Raw genomic sequence first — 19,488 nt, forward strand, 5'->3', positions numbered from 1 at the left:
TGATCGGCAGGAGGAGGTTGTTGCTGTGGAAGTGGGGGCGGATTGTTTCGGGGTGGAGTGCCATCAGCGGGTGGCACCTGGACACGTGAAACTGTATATGCGGGAGCTACATCATCTAAGTAGGATGAAAGGAAAATGTCCTTTGCGGTCTTATGATGTAATTTAGTCGGGAGCAATGGAGGTGGCAGATCTTTTGGTACTTCTGGAGTGGCTTTAGGTAAACCCTCGGTCAGAAGAGGATACATACCATTCATAAGGGTGTTTCGTTGTCTATCTACTTGTTCTGTTTTTACTCGAATGCCTTCCTCAACTAATACATTTTCTCGGGCCTTGTCTGAATCCGCTCTACTTTTCTCTTCTTTTCTGAGTGCTTTTTCTGTGCGTCTATGCGATTCTTTACGCCATAATTCAATGGCATCTTTCTGTGACTGTCTGGCTTTCTTTTTCCATAATGCTTCTTCTACTCTCACGATGCAATCTGCATCCCATGTCCCAGCAGCGGGCCATCTTTGATTCTCTGCTAGATCCTTGGTGTAGTCCACCCATAAATCAAGATATAATACGGCATCTAGACCATGTTTGTGGTACATAAAGTACCCTGGAGTGTCCCTAGGTGGAATGGGAACAGCTTCCTCGAGTACCCCTTTTCTGGTTTTTATCTGTCTTAATTTAGAGAACAGCGGCATCTTGAACCCTGATACTTGATATTTACTTGGAACTCGAACACAGTTAATACAATAAACACAATAATGAAGATCGAACAATCACTCATACCACGACATTTAAAACCACATTAAAACATTTTCAAAACGAACAATAATTATTAGAATAAAACTAGCTAACTGCATGATACTGGATGTACTGCTAAACAGTACAGATACACTGCTAAAACAGTGCAGACCGGATATACTGCTAAACAGTACAGATACACCGCTAAAAACAGTGCATACCGGGTCTGTGTACCCAAACCCGTCTTGACCGGCACAAATTAATGCGCACGTCTAGATGCGTCCCCAGCAACGGTACTCACCGGGAAGCACGGGACAGAAGGCCTCGGAAACTCGACACTGGACTGGACTGGACTGGACTCGTGACGCAGATACTTCGGAACTTCGGAACCTGGTGGGCCTCCGTATACCTCGGATCTTGTTCTCTCTCAGCTAGGCTCTGGTCGGGATCCTCCGCACTCCTCACCGCCTCGTCTGGGTGTTGATCGCAGCCTCAGTCACCTCCGTTGGCCTGAGGGAGATACAGGAAATCCTGCAGGTACGCGTAATTGTCCGTCCGGCTGTGGCAGGGGGCTAGGCCTGCAACGCACCTCCAGCGCGTAAGGTGGGAGAGGGTGCCCTGTTCGGGCGCCAATTATGTGGTAAATTTCAATTACCTATACTTAATTTATGCGGTAAAGTTCAATAAGAATAACTCAGTCAAAAAAGGAGAGACAGAATCCGTGGTATTTGAGGTTTTAAAAGGGGTTTTATTCCTTAAAAAGGAATTGGTTATATGGTTCGAACCATGGCAAATCGATTTCCGTCGCCACTAAGGCTCGGGAAAGGATAGACAATACTTTATTGACAAGTTAACATATATATAGTCAATGCATTACAATAATGACAGATGCAGAAGGCGTAACAGCTGAGAGGAGAGATAAGAATACACATACGTAATGAAAAAAGGCGTTACAATAGGCGTGCATGAGGGCAGGTACTAGAAACGTCATTATGTGATGTCACAGGTGGGTGGATCCACAAGAGAATCCTGCAGTGTCAGCAGGAATATATGGCAGAGATGCGCGCGCAGGCAGCATGACGTGTGATTGACGTGTAACTGGAGGGTGAAGGGGACTTGACATTTAGCCCTACATGAGGAGACAGAAGTCTGGGGTGTCAGAATAACCTAATCCCAAATCGTATCTAATATCTTGTGTTTAGGGAACTGTATTATCTGAATGGAAAAGGTCTCTCGGGCAAAAGGCTATTCTATACTGACTGCTAATGCGTGCATATGCGTCTACGTGTCTGCATGAGATGCGAGGGGGCATGGGCCTACCATGGTAACAGGAGCTATGAATTACTTGCATGGAGACAGTGAGGCCGGGCCCTTTGCTCTGTAGCTGGAAGGATGTTTTCCTAAACTACTAGACAGGAATGTATTTTCGAGGAGCGGAGCAGATAACTCGAAAGCAAAATACCGTTTTGGCAGGCAACAGGCTGAGCCAGGCACCGTTGGCCGCACAGGGAGTAAGACAAAGTTCATGGATACAGATGCTCATCCAAGCTGGAGCATTCAGAGGCAGAGAGCAGGAAAGAACTCGATGACAGGAATCAGGGCCTAAATCGCCTGAGCCAGGGAAAACGTGAAATGTGCACCATGAAAAGACGTTGGCAAGGCACACTTAGGAACGGAATATCTGACCCATTCATGGTGGATCTGAAAGAGGACATGTTAACGTTGGACGCAAATGTATTTGCGTCTTCATAGCTGATACAGGAGGGAAGTTACATGCACTTTAAGCTCGTACATGGAGACGAAGGGGTACACGTTAGGGAACATTTCTGACCATAACATTTTATATTTCCTCAGGTGCCTGCCGCTTTGTGCACGCAAATGCAGGGGGGTACCACCCCCCATGTGCACCCCCACTCCCATCACCCTGGGTGCCCGCAACGGGTCCCCAAATAAATCAGTTTATGCCTTTCCACGGCGGAGAAGCCGCCGCGGAAAGGCATCTGTTGACCCCCATCCTAATATGGCTGGCGGTGTCTGTTAGACACTGTCTCCATATTAGAGCTTTTCCGTCGGAGCGGAAAAGCGGCGGGCGGTCTTCCTGACCCCCCAGCCATCCTTATCTGGAGGGGGGTCATTGAAGGCTCTGCAGCGGTTTTTCGCATAATCTGGGCCGGCGGACACTTCCGCCGGTGCGGAGGATGCGGAAAAAACGCAATCCTAATGACCCCCTTAGTTACCATGTACATTGCATTTAACGCTATTTTCTTAGTGTAAAATGGTTAGGCGTTTCCATTTTAGACATGAGGGTACGTTTTGCACTAAGAAAATAGAACTAAAAACTGGATTATGCTCCTCGCGTAAATCCATGTAATCCCACGTAATTTTACTGTCATTTTGCATAACTATGTGTTGCACTCACCCGTAGTTCCATAATTTCTTTAGCACACAAATCCTTTAACACCTCTTTGAGTTTTCCACTTCATGATGTATTGGTCTCACATTATCTCTGGTCATTATGTTTAGTTTGTGCCCTTTAAACTTCCCTAATATTTGTTTAACCCCTTCCCCGCAGTGCGGGGGGAGGGGGAACATGTGTGGCGCCGTGGTGCTTGTGACGAGCTCAGCTCGTCACGCTGCACAGCGGAGCTGTGCTCATGACGAGCTGAGCTACGCCATACATAAGCACATCGCATATCAGTAGTCCTTTACTACTACTACCTCCAATGCTGTCATCAACAAACAAAACCACATACTCACTCTCGCTCATAGTATTATCATCAGCCTCAGAGACAACACAATTCACTTGCTTGCTCAATACTGTATACACTCTTCTAAAGTGTCCTCTCTTTTTACACTGCTTACACGCCTTGTCAATCACTGGACAATGCTTAGTAACCGGAGCAACGACCACCCTTCCTTCAATTGGTATGAACACTACCTTCTTTGAAATTACTTTTTTCTTTCCAATTTTATTTATAGGACCCAACTTTGGACACAACCCTTACTCTCGTGCTTTCAGCATCTTTATCAACTAACTGCAAACACTTCTCTGATAACTTTATACGCTTTGCAGCCTTAATTACTCAATATTTTTCCTAGTTCAGACCTTTTCCTAAAGTTAATTGAATGTTCTATTCCAATTCTCTATTGAACCATTCCACCAAACCGGTTGTAAGCAGGCGGTTCTATAACGTTTGATTCCTTTCTTCTTTTAGACAAATGCTAAAATTCTCACCAACAAATTGTGGACCATTATCTGATACAACTACTTCCCAGACAACCTTCTGTACTGAATATCTTTTCACAATACAAAATCACATTTGCTACCTTCACCTCCTTAAAGAAAGTAACAGCTAGCACTTGGTGGAATAATCCACAAGACCAGGAGCAAACTTACTATCAGGACCTAGACACTCACACAAGTCCCAAATGTCTATGGCAACTTTCTCCCAAGCCCTACAGGGAAAAAACAATGGTTCATGAGGTGTTTCTGAACCTTTATGAGTTTTATCACTACATGTACAAGACCCACAGACAAATCTTCCAACTTGACTGTCCATTCCGGGCCACCAAAAATCATTAAGCGCACTACTTTTCATTACGGATATGCCATTATGTCCTTCATGCAGCAGTATTAGTAATCTTTGACATAAACCCTTCAGCACCACCAACCTGTTACAGTTTCTAACAACGCATATTTACAACAGACAACTCATTCCACATGGTTAGAAATTCACTTAAATCTGACTTTTCTTTTTGACTCACATTCCCTGTATCATGTAATTTGGAAATCAGTATTTGCATAGTTTCTTCTTCCAGCAATGCTTCCTTCCACTTATTCCACCTGATGGCTCTCTAACAGACATCACCTATTTCAGCAACCATCCACTCATACGTCTCGAGTTGCACATCGTCATACAAGAGTTTTCAAGATAAGCAATCAGCATTGATATTTTTGATCCGGGTACATACTTTATAGTAAATGTAAATTCTTGCAGGCGATATAGCCATTTGGCTATGTGTTGTTGTTTTTCCAGCCCCTTTTGTGGTGAACATGTCAATCAATGGTCTATGGTCCATACGAAATTTGAAGCAAGCACTAATAAGTCATTGCCGCTTTTTTGATACTGGAATACTTACTTTCAGTCACCCTTAATGTGCATGATACAAATGCTACAACTCTTCAAACCACTTGTCCACCTGTATTAACACTGCACCAATCCCATATGCACTGGCATCTGTCACAACAATAGAAGCATCCTTAGGATAGAACGGCTTCAGAACACTAGCATTGATAATTGGTTTCTTCACTTCGTCAAATACTAGCTGACATTCATAAGAGCACTCATACTTGGCTCCCTTCTTCTTCAAGGATAGTAAACCATGCACCTTTTCAGAAAAGTGTCTGACACACTTAGAGTAGTACTCTGCTAGCCCTAAGGAGGATTTTAACTGATCTTTGTCCATCGGTGCAGGTGCATTCTCAAAGGCTTCTATTAGTTTAAACTTAGTTTTAACCCCTTGCGCAGATGTGTGTTCCAGATATTCCACCTCCTCTTACTCAGACTACACTTGTCTATCCCAACGATTAGCCAGCTTTTTCCAACATCTTCAACACCTTTTCCTAAGGTGAATCAAGTTGTTCTTATTAAAACCCCAATCCGAAATTTTGTTTTGGAAGAACAATACATGAGAAAGACCACTCAACACACCTTGCATAATCATCTGAAAAACCGTTTATGCAGAGGCCAAACCAAAAGGCATGCATATAAATTGGAATGCTCCTTCAGATGTGATGAAGGATGTCATGTGCTTCGAGTCTGGATGGAACAGCACTTGTAAATAGGCACTTGATAAGTCTAATGTGGAAAAATACATTCATCAACATTTCACTGATTCGGCAGGGGATGTCTGTCAATCGAAATACTTTCAATCAAATTGTTCAGTTCAAATTAACTCAAATAGTGCTTGAAAACCGCGTAGCTACTCTGTAGAGTGTCCCGGCACAGGAGAGACAAAATCTAAAAAGCATCATTTAAAAAACAAGTTTCAGGCTATTTTTCAAAGAGCTCACATCCCTGGTCACCCAAAGATTCCAAGTTACAGCAGCTAACTCCGAGAAGTAAGTGCCTCCCCATCTCTTCCACCTCACCTTTGGCACAACAGCCAGCAATGTGTGAGCCGAATGAAGGGTTCTGGAAGGATGATAATAGGTGAGTCGCTAGGAAAGGTATTTATAGCCTATACTACGGACATGCACCAATCCCTTTAACTTCACTCTCGCCCGTATGGGAAGCCAATGTAACTCCTTAAGATGGCATTCCGAGGAATGTTGAGCAGAAGCCTAGCTGCAGCATTCTTCACCAACTGGAGTCTCTTACACTGGTCAAGCGGGAGGCTCCGGTTTAATGCATAAGCGTAGTCTAGTCGAGATGTTATAAGGGCATGGACTACAATCTTCCAACAAGGAGCTGTAGGAAAGAACAAAAACGTTCTTAAAACTGGAGAAGGCCAAAGCAGATCCAAATTGTGCTCTACTCATACGGCATAAAGGACACGTTACTATCTAACATCACTCCCACATTCTTAACCACTATAGTTGTAGTCAGGGCAGAACTAAGCCATACCTCACCACCCCACAAAGTGGGGAGAACCAAAAACCAGTACCTCTATTTTGCTTGTGTTACACTGGAGGTTACTACGACACATCCATTTAAACACTGCTGACAGGCATGCTTCACATCTGCAATGGACATTAGAAATGTTACTGTCCCAAGTTAGAATAATCTGCAAGTCATCAGCATAAGAGATGATGTGCATTCCAGTGGATTTCATCTGGATTGCCAAAGGGGACATATAGACAAAGAACAATGTGGGCTCAAGGCAGAGTCCTGGGGAACCCCAAACTCAATCGACTAAGAGTCTGACAAAAATGGGGGCGTCCCCACTGACTGACCTCTGTTCGATAAAAAGTAGTGCAGCCAGGCCAGGGCGGTCCCGCCCAACCAGATGTCTCGCAAGCATTGCATCAAGATAGAACGGGAAACCAAATCAAATGCCACTGAAAGGTCTAAAAGCAGCGAGGCAGCTTTCTTCCCATTGTCCACAGCCATTTTAATAGTGTCTGAGACCTCAACCAAAGCAAACTCAGTGCAGTGTCCAGGACGAATGCCCAATTTTGAAGGATGCAGCATCTGGCTAGCATCGAGATAGCTAGAAAGTTGGATATTGAGTAATTTTCTGAGGATCCTAGCAAAGGCTGGTAACAGGGAAATCAGCCTGTAGTTCGCCAGGACGGACTTATCTGCTGGAGCAGTGGGATTAACCTGGCGTTCTTCCAGCAACTGAGAAGAAAGGCCTTGAGCCTAAGGGCAAACTCAGACTCCTCAAATAAAATGGAGAAAAACTCTGTAAGGGAGAAAGATAATGGTAGACAAACTGTCAAGGGCAGTTCTAGAGACCATACTGGTCACTGCTTTTAGTGACAGTGAATTCTCCTTGGCCGTCTGACCCATAAGGGCCAATGCTGTTGTTGCACACACATACGTAGAATCCTATTGAACTTCTTTGCCAAAACTATGGGACTGAGCCACTCGGAAGTTTTGATTGGCTCTATAATATCGTCTCTACATAAACGGTCCAATTCTTCTCGTAATTGACTACCTAAAACCAAAGGGACATTGCATACTTTATGTATTTTAAGTATTGCCCCTCTTTTCAATACAATGTGATGTTCAAATGTTTGCAAACATCCCAACTTCTGGGCAAACAACTTGGCATCAATAGATTTCCATTTTCAAACACTTGTTCAGGAGGATTAGGGTAGAGTAAAATCCCTATTGCACTTTGCTCTTTCCACCATAGAAAAGTATTGCCCTTCTCTTCTACATACACCTCCCAACAGCTTTTCTGTTTTTCTATGTCAAAACCACATTAAAGGAACCTATGACCAGCAAATTGACTCCACAATACCCTTGAGGGTCCACATCCATGGAGGTTATTTCGAAGTTGCCTAAATTTTCCAAAATTACTTTGTCAATCAAGGTATATGGAGAACACAAATCCACCCACTTTGAAATTCCAAGTCCTGTCACCTGCATGACAGCATTTGATTAACCTTTGCTCCTGGGTGCTAACCCCTCATACCACCAGCACCTCCACTGCATCACAATTGGAGGCTTCAGGCTTATCCGTTTTTCCTCTTTGATAATTTTGACTCCAATTCACTTTAGACTTATCACCATCCATCACATTTGCCTTGCATACTCTGGAAAAAAGTCCCAACCTGTAACATCTGGCGTCATCAGCCAGACATGCACTGAACTCTGGTAAATGTCTGATATTGCTGCATCTATAACATTGTTTTTACATCATGGCAGCTTGTGAGTCTTTAGAACTGTTGAACCTCTTATCCTAATCCTTTTTATGTAGATCACACACACTTTTCTCATTGTTCGCTTTAGTATTTTCTTGTCCTTCATTCAACTGTAACTAAAATTTCAATAAGACTTCTATACAATTTTCCCAGAGAATGATCATTCATGCCCAATAACTTTTCTTGAATGTTCATAATACATGTTATGTTTCTCATTTGATCTCTAATGATCTCTTCATTTTATTCCCTGATGTATACGAGGCCGCTAGAGTTCTTAAAACTGCCATATACTGCTCAATGGTCTATCTCGGTAACGGGCATGAGAAAAATAAATTATGTCTTTCGACTTCTATGCTTATTTTCCTCCCATTATTTTCCTCCAAAGCTCCAATAGCCTTTGTATACTCATCCACAGACACCTCAACAGCTTATGACTCTACGTCCTTCTCTTCTCTTTCACCAATAGGCTCAGGTAAAGTTTTCTAACCCCTCCTGCCTTCCACACCAAGACTATGCCAATTTCCCATTTGCAACAAACACACTCACTTCAATGGCCTGAAGATATGTTTTAAACACTTCCCTCTAGTCTTCCCAAGCAATTACAGGAAATGTTGGTTCCTGCAAAAACATGGAAGGTGGAACTACTGTATGCATTGGCATTTTCACTCCACTAATATTCCTAACAAATAAAGAAGTCTAAATAACAAATAAATCAACTAAAATAAACAAAGTAGTCACCATTATCACTCAGCAGACTCTCACAATGTCACCACGAGCCCTGTCAGCTTCAGCTTTCCTCTTCCTCAGATATAAAGTTTTTATGTTTCCTCCTATTTCCTGCGTCCTTGTCAATGGCTCTTCAATCCAAGACTCTGCTTTGTCCTTTCTCTTTGTTTAGCCTCAGAATCACAGGAAGCCATTTCAGCCAATCCATGACACACTGCCATAGCCACTCCCAGTACAGTACCCAGCCCTCTCAGCAGCCTTGTGATTGCTACCAACACCACCCGCAGCACAAAACGCTGTGAGTAGTTCCCCCACTGCGCTCCTCAACTGTGCGCCAACATGAGATTCGGTGAGCAGCTTCCACACTGTGCTCCTCAGCTGCATGCCTGCAAGAAACACATCCCTGTGTGGTTCAGCATTGTTGCACTAACTGGATGCAGGCAATAGTCTACGCAACCACACACACGCAGCACATTGCTCTCAGATGTTCCTTGCAATCACTTTAATCGATCGTGGCTTCCCAGCAATGGCCGAATATGGTCCCACGGTTCTCCAGGCTGCGTGTTTCCTCAGGGCTCAGAATTCACCACGTGGTGCCTTTAACAATGTAAAAACACCCACCACTGCACACCCCCCTTGAACACCCTTAACAACTGGAACCCAATCTCCACTGAGGACACCATCCGCCTGATGAACTCCATCCATTCAGGATCCCCCAATGACCCATGTCCTCACCACATATTCAACAAAGCAGACTCCGTCATAGCTCCGCACCTCCGAGACGTCATCAACTGCTCCTTCAACTCCGCCACCTTCCCGGAAAGCTGGAAACACGCTGAACTCACCGCCCTTCTGAAAAAACCCACAGCGGACCCCACCGTACTCAAAAATTACCGCCCCATATCACTCCTTCCTTTCCCGGCCAAAGTCATCGAAAAAGCTGTCAACAACCAGCTCGCCGCTTTCCTCGAAGCCAACAAATCCCTTGACTCCTCACAATCTGGCTTCCGAGCAAAACACAGCACTGAGACCGCCCTTATCGCAGCAACAGACGACATTCAAACTCTATTGGACAATGGAGACACAGTCGCCCTCATCCTCCTCGACCTCTCTGCAGCTTTCGACACAGTCTGCCACAGCACCCTTTTACAACGCCTCAGAAACATCGGAATACAAGGAAAAGCACTTGAATGGATCACCTCGTTCCTCACCGGAAGAACCCAGAAAGTCCGCCTTCCACCATTCAAGTCCGAGGCCACTGAAGTCATCTGTGGCGTACCACAAGGATCCTCACTCAGTCCCACCCTCTTCAACGTATACATGAGCCCCCTTGCGACCATCGCTCGCCAACACAACCTCAACATCATCTCCTACGCGGATGACACCCAATTGATCCTTTCTCTCACCAATGACCCCAGCACCGCCAAAACTAACCTACACGAAGGAATGAAAGAAGTTGCCGAATGGATGAAACACAGCCGTCTGAAACTCAACTCTGATAAAACAGAAGTCCTCATCTTAGGTACATCCCCCTCTGCATGGGACGACTCCTGGTGGCCGGAAGCCCTTGGAAAAGCACCCATCCCGACAGACCACGCACGGAACCTAGGCGTTATCCTGGATTCTTCACTCTCAATGAACAGACAAGTCAGCGCCGTATCCTCATCCTGCTTCAACATTCTTCGCATGCTCAAAAAAACATTTCGCTGGATCCCCACCGAAACCAGAAAAACAGTCACCCATGCTCTGATCACGAGCCGACTGGACTACGGAAACACCCTCTACGCAGGTACCACCGCTAAACTCCAGAAGAAACTCCAACGAATCCAAAACACCTCAGCCAGGATCATATTAGACATCCCGCGTAACGAACACATCTCCGGTCACCTGAAAGACCTCCACTGGCTACCCGTCAATAAGAGGATCACTTTCCGACTGCTAACCCACGCACACAAATCACTCTACGACATCGGACCAGAAGGCCTCAACTCACGACTGTCCTTCTACACCCCCCCCCCGCCAACTACGTTCTTCCACCCAAGCCCTCGCCACTGTACCTCGCATCAACAAGACCACCATGGGAGGCAGATCCTTCTCATACCTGGCAGCTAAAACATGGAACTCACTCCCCACTCACCTTCGCCTTACCCAGAACCACCTAGCATTCAGAAAGCAACTTAAAACATGGATATTTGACAAGTAATCCTCCTCCCCTCCCTAAGCGCCTTGAGACCCTATGGGTATGTAGTGCGCTATATAAATTCTTTGACTTGACTTGACTTGACTTTCATCGATTTCTTTTCCCGCTGCCTTTCGCTGTTGCTGCAATCATTGATGCTGATAGAGACAACGATATGGGGTTGCAAATACTGTTCCAGTATCCTTCTTGTGAATGGAAAATCCCTTCCTCGTTGCCAATTTTGTGACCAGAATACAGTAGTTGTAAATACAAAAGTAGAAGTTGATTGTTAGAGCATCAATTCAACCATACAGCCACAGGCAGAGTTCCCATCCACTATTTCATAATCCCCATGACAAAGAATTCAATCTCAGTAAGACCTCTATATTATCAGATAGTGTTATGAACCATAGAGTACACATTACCACTCACCACCAAAATTCAATATTCCATTTCTACCACGCACGGAATTCTATAGTTCACATTCCATACCTAGAGTAACCATTCCACATACTAGCTTACCACAGTTATTTTGGATAACCTTCATCTCCAGGCAATATTTACCTCAACATAATATTTCAACAGTGGATTTGTTTTTTAGCAAAATAAATGTGCAAGTTAATTTTTACACAAAAACAAAATAAAACCAATTTTTGCGGACCATTTATCCTTTGTAATTTCATACGGTTGGGAAAGGTTTATTAATATTTCACAAAGCTTGTAAAAGGATTTGAGAATACTCAACAAAACAGTTTGAACATTCAAAATGACACTAGACCTAGGCATATCATTAACTGCAAACAATATGAAGTAAAGGTGATGTAAATTCTTAACATCAATTGGTCGTCAAGAGGGCAGTATGCCTTACCTTTTAGTCAATGCCTCTGAAACCTTTAATTATATTTTATTTTGATGGATACTGCCTACTATGCTGAAGTTCACTCCTATTGCTCACTAAAGTTTTGGATCCATAGGAAATTCTAACATCGACATATCCCAAACATAACCTGTAAACAGTCTACATATCTTTCCTTCACTTTTAGAAATTCATCATATTTGCCATGCTCAGTTCCATTTTTCGTTAAATGGTACTGGTGGTTACTAACTCTGACTGTACCCCGGGCTCTGCTAACCAGGGCCAGGGTCAGTGCTATGTGCAAAAAGGTACATATAATGGGGTGCACTTACAATTGCCAATGACAGACCCAATAAGTTCCAAGTAGATAATAGGGCAAGAGGCTGCAATCTAACTTAAAGTCCCTAGAACATAACAGGGCATTGAGGTGTAGAGGGCCAGCATATTTCCTGCACTTCCATGTGTGCACTGCTTAGTGCTTGCTGTCCTTTTTTAGAACGCCTGGCCTTGCAGACTGCCTTCAAATGTATACTTGTGTGCAACCTTAATGTCAGTGGTATGGGCTCTTTAATAGTGATAAACTACCTTATTGTTACATATTAGGCAACCCCAAGTCGTCCCTAGGAGCCCTATGGATTTGTGTCATGTAACTATAAGCCGGGGCCTTATAAAAGATGTGATGTATGCCCTGGTGAGGAAAAACTGCCAGTTTCATTTTTCCCCATTGTAGCTACTTAGCTCCATAGGCTAAAATTGCAATATTAAATGTAGATATAACTATTGCTAGGAAAGGAAAACATATATAACTCAAGGCCTAACAGAAGAGAAGCTATGGAACCTTCTCTTCTGTGGGCCAAAATCCAGCCTTTTAGTTGTCTCTGCTGATTGGTCAGCCTTAACAAGCTTAGCCGGGCTGCTTTGATTAGGTGATAAATGGACTGGCAGGAACAGAATTTATCTGATGGAGGGGGATCTGTAGCTGGGGAGGATGGGTCAGGCAGAGGCTGCAGGGTAAATAACACCGATCTACAGAGAGAGTAGATCGGTGAGAAATGTCAGGCCTACCTACCCCCACAGCCTGTGCTCCAGCCAATGGCAGGCTTAGTACTGGAATTTGCAGAGGTCAGGGGAAGGAGAGACAGTGAAAAGGGGGTTAGTTTAGCTAGCACTTACTACTCTTGAAATAAATCATCCATGTTGGATTTTGGAAGTGCAGTGCTTTGTGTAACAAGAAGATGCCAAACTTTGAAGGAATTGGTCATGGTTTTGGGTGGCATCCAGCATCTTATTGGACAGAGGTGCACCTGCTAGTCTTCGCAGAACTCTGTATAAATATGTGAGAGCTGCATAGTCTCTCATAACTGCTGACCAAAACTATAAGGAAATCAAGGACTGCCCTGCTGGAATCTGTATTTACACCCAAAGTCCTGTACTCTGAATGACTGTGCCTGCAGCACAATCAAGTACTACAGCCCTGGGGACTTTGCCTTGCCTTCAAGAAAGATAATGGAGTGGACTCTCTGCAAGCTACAGGTTAACAGAGACCAGTTGCATCATCTCCACAAAGAGTACCCATGCTGAAATGCGTCCACTGTACTTTTAAGGATTTGGCCAGGTGCCTTCTGTGAATTGTGGTCCAGGCATCCCAGAGGCCATCCAGGAGATTCCAGACCTTTGAATGGATAAATTGGGCACTTTGAACCTACAAGGAGGCCTTCTGGAAGCACCTCCTGATGTTTGGAGAACTTTGAGGAAAAAAGTTCCATAAGGTGACCGACCCGACCAAGCCGACTGCCTTTAACTGGGACATTGCCCGGATTTCAAGTTTGTCCCACTGAAATCTCCAGAGCAGCAACCTTTCAGGATTTGAGTGGGGCCTTGCAGAAACTAAAACCGGTGAACCCTCTAAGAATCGGGCTCGCTGTGGAGGCTTGAGCGACATCTGAAAAAAAAGCTCCCAAAAAGTTTCCAAGTGTCAAGGTAACATTTTGATCAGGGCCTCCTGTTAGTGTATGCCACCAGGGCTCCATCATAGTCGGCCTCACACTTTGACTTTGTTCAGGTCAAGGGTGATGAGATGTACCAGAGTGGTGCTATATGTGATGTCTCTTACATATTTGATGTATTGGTGTTCTCAAATACTTTACAGTCCTTTCACCTCAGATAAGCCTGACTAATCGTTGTCAGCTACCAAAGGTTGAGCAAGGGGCTAATTTACTGAGACCCTTACTGGACCCAATACCATGCTAGTGAAGTTATTACTAGTGGTAGGTGCATACTAAACCCTACAAATAACCCACTTTCTAACAACAACTTTCATCACTACTGTTTCCTCCAGTCTAAAGCTACATCTGTACCCAGTCCCTAGTCCCTCTTTTCGAGTCTTTGACCCTAGTCTGAATATCCATAGCAGTTCTTCGATTTACAGCAAGGACACCCCTCATCATCCCAGTCTTCTCAACTTCCTTATCCCTCTATCCTTGACAGGGATAGAAATGCAAAATGTATTTGCATATTTGTGAGGAGAAGAGGTTAACAGAAAATGTGGGTTTCATTCAGTTTATCATCACATACTGGAATGTTAAAACAGTGATGAACAAGTGAAATATAGAGAAAGAATGGGAATGAAAGAGGAACATCTTTCAATAGGATGATTACTGTAGTAATCACACTTAAATTGTTGATTTTGGATCTTGTTTATTTAAATATAACAAGATACAACTTAACAGTAATCTTCAGCTTACAACTGCTCTCCTTTAGAATTCCCCGTGATGTCACAATATACATCATCAAATTCTATCTTAAAGAAGACACTACCACACATCTCCCCCTCACAATTGTAAAATAAATGATAAGACAAAGGAACATAGTTTCGTTACAATAAATATAACAATTGATATAACTCTTAAATGTTGGAAAAATACAATGGCAAATGAAAATATTATATTAAAAAGATAACATGAACATCATAACTAAGCAATAACTTCTATTCTGAGGAATGGGTATTGATCTAACATAAGCTACCCATGCTACAAACTTTCCCCTATCTAACTTCACAACAGACCCCATCACCTTGATCACTCTCCGAGGTTGAGAATATTTGCTCTCTCCTTTTCTGACAAATCCAGTCTTTCTCACTACAACCCAATCACTACTTTCAATTTCCACAACTCTCACACCTTTCCTTTTATCATAGCTTTCTTTGTGAAGCTCGTGAGAATCCTTGATTCTTTCAGCAATACAGTCACGAACAACCCAAACTTGTTCCTTTCTTCTCAACCATATAGGAGATTCTTTAGTGGCAGGTTCCCTCCCCTTCAAAGCAATGAAAGGAGAAATCCCAGTAATGGAATGAGAAGTTACTCGATGCACCCACATCATCTTGTTCAATTCCTCTCTCCAAACCAATCTATTTGCCAAAGACAACTGAATTTTATCCATGATTATCCTATTAACTCTTTCAACCAAACTGTTGGCCTGTGGTCTGAATATTGATACTTTAATATGTTTGGTTCCTAAATTCTCAAGAAATCTTTTCATCACAGTAGATACCAATTGCACCCCATTATCAGTCACTAAAGTTCTGGGGATTCCTTCTTCCAAAAAAACTTCTTTAAGAAATTCAATCACCTACACAGACGTGATATTCTCAACAGCTTTGACAGTAAACCACTTACTATCATAATCTACAAGAACTATCAAATATCTACTTCTGATACCAAGCCTTTCCAATAGACCAAAGAAGTATAGCGCTAGTTTCTCCCATGGACGATCAGGGACTTCCACACACCCCAATGGCGGTTCACAAACCACCTTGCACTTGTCACTGTTTCTACAAGCATAGCAATTCTTGATGACTACCTCCACCTCTTTGTCCATTTCAGGCCACCAGAAACTCTGTCTCAACCTTCTTTTGCTCTTGCTTCTTCCTAGATGTCCCTCTTGTACAAGCTTAATTAATCTACCCCTTAACACCTTAGGTGGTACTATCCGATTACACCTCAAAACGTTTCCAGATCGAATACTCACCTGATCCCTAACTTTAACGTCCTGCTTCAATTCTTCTCTCATGCTCGAAATATCTTTCCAACCATTGATTATAGCACATTTCAACCCCTCATACATTTTATCACCCTCCAAAGCTTCATTCCAGTCTTCACATCTCTAAGCAAATTCTCCTCCAGTGATATTTGACGTGATATCCGCTTCAACAGGAAAGGAAACCTCTTCCACAAACAAACATGCGGCTACAACATTTTTCTTCCCCCTTACAAAGTCAATTGTGTAATACATATCCATAACAGACAAAAGCCACCTGGAAATTCGAGGAGTTACATTCCCTTCTAGTCCCTTACCTCCTTTAAAAATATACAAAAGTGGCTTATGATCTGTTCTAAGCATGAAAGGTAATCCCTAGAGATAAAATTTAAAGTGATGCATTCCCCAGTATATCATCACATACTGGAATGTTAAAACAGTGATGAACAAGTGAAATATAGAGAAAGAATGGGAATGAAAGAGGAACATCTTTCAATAGGATGATTACTTTCTTCGTAAGCATAGCAAGTAAATGTATATATGGCACATAGAGAGCTATTCACAAAGGTAACAAAAGTTACACATGAGTTTACACTTGCACTTTTGAGCAACTTTACTATTTTGGGCAGTTCACAAATTGCAAGTATAAAGTTACATAAAACTGTAAACTTATTCATCTCCAACCACTGAAAAAGAGGGTACAGTGAAAATTATGAGTGTAAGGTAGTAGTGCCTAAGAGAAACAGTAGTAAGTCTAGCACCACATATATTTCTATGGGAAGGTGTCGCAGTACCACTGGTAGGTCATATGTGGTGATGGACGTATTGGAACTCTGAGTAGAGTAATTTAGAACTTTTTTGGGCCTCTTTTGAGAAATTATATATTTCGAAGTGCAGTTTCGAGTAGGAATGGACTTCTTCTTTTCTGAGTCAGTGCATGGTCCTCCCTTAACCCTTCACTAACCCTCCCATAACTCCTACTTATTAATCACTAATCCATTCCCCTTTAGTCATAAGTATTCCTCATATTCCAGCCACTGTCCTCTGTCCTAACACATTTACCACTAAAACGTATACTTACCTGTACAGAGACTCTCCACTCAGGTGGAGATCTCTGCATAGTAGATATGCTCCTATACCTACCCCACTAGCATATAAATATAACAGAGAGGTGGAGGCAGAACTTTCTCTCAGACTTTGTAAATATCATTTTGCAGTATGTTTATAGTACTGTTGCAGTGTTACAAACCATACTACCAAATACTGTTTGCGAATAGGTCCCACATATTGTTACAGGTGCCCAACATAAATCTGAGATGTATGACATCTGCTACATAACATAATTTTAATTTGTTTCTACTAAATTCTGCTTGAGTTGAAATATTTCACTCACTATGCGTTAAACTGTGGGAAATGGACACCTATATCAACATTTTTGCCGTAATCATCATTATGCCAAGGGTCAAATGGAGAGAATCGATACACTTTCTTACCCTATTCCATTCCCTACTAGTATTTTTTAGTGATTGGAGAAAATTGGTGAGTTGAATCTTTATGAGTTTTCCTTCTTATTTGAATAATATGAATAGAAAAATAGCCTACCGTAGCATCCAGAAGCTTCTCCCATTTGGGTGTGATAAAGTACCACATTCCATCACCCGCACCCGGTAAGGTCACTCCTCTGATGAGCAAGATGATAAGAACCACATATGGGAACGTTGCTGTGAAGTACACAACCTACAAAGTGCAAGACAACAAAGCTGTTTTTTTGCAACAAAACGGGTAATACTGAGAGGAAAAAGAAAAGAACGCACTGACAGCACAGAGACCAAAGTTGAGAAATGGACACTTCTTGAAGTACCAGACCCCAGACCAGTGGATGCTTCATTGTGGGAAGGTAGAAGGCTGCACATATATTTTACAACACACCATCCAGCTAGGACACCTCACAGTACCACACAATTATCAGTACTTCTGGTGCCCTGGGCTGGTTTGATGTAGAGGGGAGATTTAGCAAAAGAGGAGAGGAATTTGATTTAGTCAAAATAGATAAATTGTGACAGGGGCTCCAAGTGTGACTGAACTAAGAGGCCCAAGGCACATAAAATAATATGAAATGCAAGTAGAATCTGACTCAGTGGATGAAAATAATATTCTGTGGTGCTGCAAATTGGCCTAATAAATGGCTTTATGTAATGGGGTTCTCTACAGCCTTCTCTTATCTCAAGGTGTATCAAGAACCAGGGACAATGATAAGGCAAGGCATCCAAGGAGAGGGGAAAGGAAGTGTCCAGCTGCAAAAGAAAAGTTGCACCAGATGACTGCAACAGCACTGGAAAGTCGACACACAGCGCAATGACAATCACGGTAATCCACAACAGCTATGTGCAGGACAGCACAATCATGACACAAATAACAGATTTTACTGCACACAGACACAAGGAAAGAAAAAACACCCATTGAAGTGTTTGTCTAAGTGTATAGATGTGTGCCTCCTCACATATTGTGTAATGATAAAAGATATTCCGTGAATGTATTATCCCAAGTAAGTTCTATCTCCATACTTGCCTACTCACATTTACAACTGTGATGATGAGTGGAGGAGCTAATATTTTCATAAAAAATAATTAGATTGATTAAAAATTGATTCATATTGAGGAAAGTAACTCATCCAGCTATATTCTCTCAGAGATTTCTCTCAACTATATACTATGAGTTCTGAGAATGTGTCAGACCTTTACAATGCCCCATCTGTTTGACAACCCGGAACTCACTTTAATTATCCGATCACATATCATTAGTTTTAAATATACTAACTCCTCCAGCAACCTTAACTTGCTAGTCTTCGCCTAGGTACTGGTTGGATGAGCTAAGACTAGGCAGCATTTCTTTCTCCAGCGAGGGACTGGCTAACTAGTCCAACAAGTGAGGACAAACTGGACTGCAAAGTCCATATGCAAGTGCTTTAGCCATAGTGTATCTTAGGATTCTGTGCACTTAGTGAAGGTGTCATGTAAAAGAGTACAAGTGATATGTTGAATGGTGCTCTCTCTGTGACACAATGGTTAGGGTTGAATATTGGGAATATGTGTATTCAGCCCTCCCTGCCAGACTAACCAGGATCTGTAGAATACCTTCCCAGTAACTAACATGCCTTCATTCCAAAGCAGCCAGAGTGAACCTGTAAAATGTGGAAAGTAAATCTTTTCAAAACAGAAAATACTGCAGAAGTCTCACAATCGCTATTGGGTGTCAAGGCGCAGGAGCTTTTGCGGTGGAACTGTCTGCATTGAACATAATGACTGTGTAATTACAAGACACATCTGCATTAATACCAACACATGAATTCATCAGGATTCAGTTGACATCATTCAATATCAAATGAATTAATAATAATGGGGCACTTATTTTTTAATGTGTTTCCAGACCATGAATCCTGTAATCATCTCTTTATTACTGTCATCTTGCAAGGAATGTTGCCAAACCATCACATTAGAAATTGATGCTGCATCCAAAAAACACTACACATCAAGAGGAGAAAAGGACAGTAGCTCCTTTATTAGAATTTAAAGGGGGACATTATCA

At 42.7% G+C, this 19,488-nt stretch overlaps 1 protein-coding gene across 1 annotated transcript in view; it reads right to left on the reverse strand.

Moving 5' to 3' along the window:
* SLC6A5 (solute carrier family 6 member 5) overlaps positions 1–19,488 on the reverse strand; it is a 281,258-nt gene that overhangs the window by 108,606 nt on the left and 153,164 nt on the right. The window contains exon 8 of the mRNA XM_086959506.1: positions 17,506–17,640. Within this exon, the coding sequence (XP_086815632.1) occupies positions 17,506–17,640 (135 nt within the window). The remainder of the gene's footprint in view (positions 1–17,505; positions 17,641–19,488) is intronic.

The sequence above is a fragment of the Lissotriton vulgaris genome, chromosome 2_2 (assembly GCF_964263255.1).
Source record: "Lissotriton vulgaris chromosome 2_2, aLisVul1.2, whole genome shotgun sequence".
Taxonomy (NCBI): Eukaryota; Metazoa; Chordata; class Amphibia; order Caudata; family Salamandridae; genus Lissotriton; species Lissotriton vulgaris.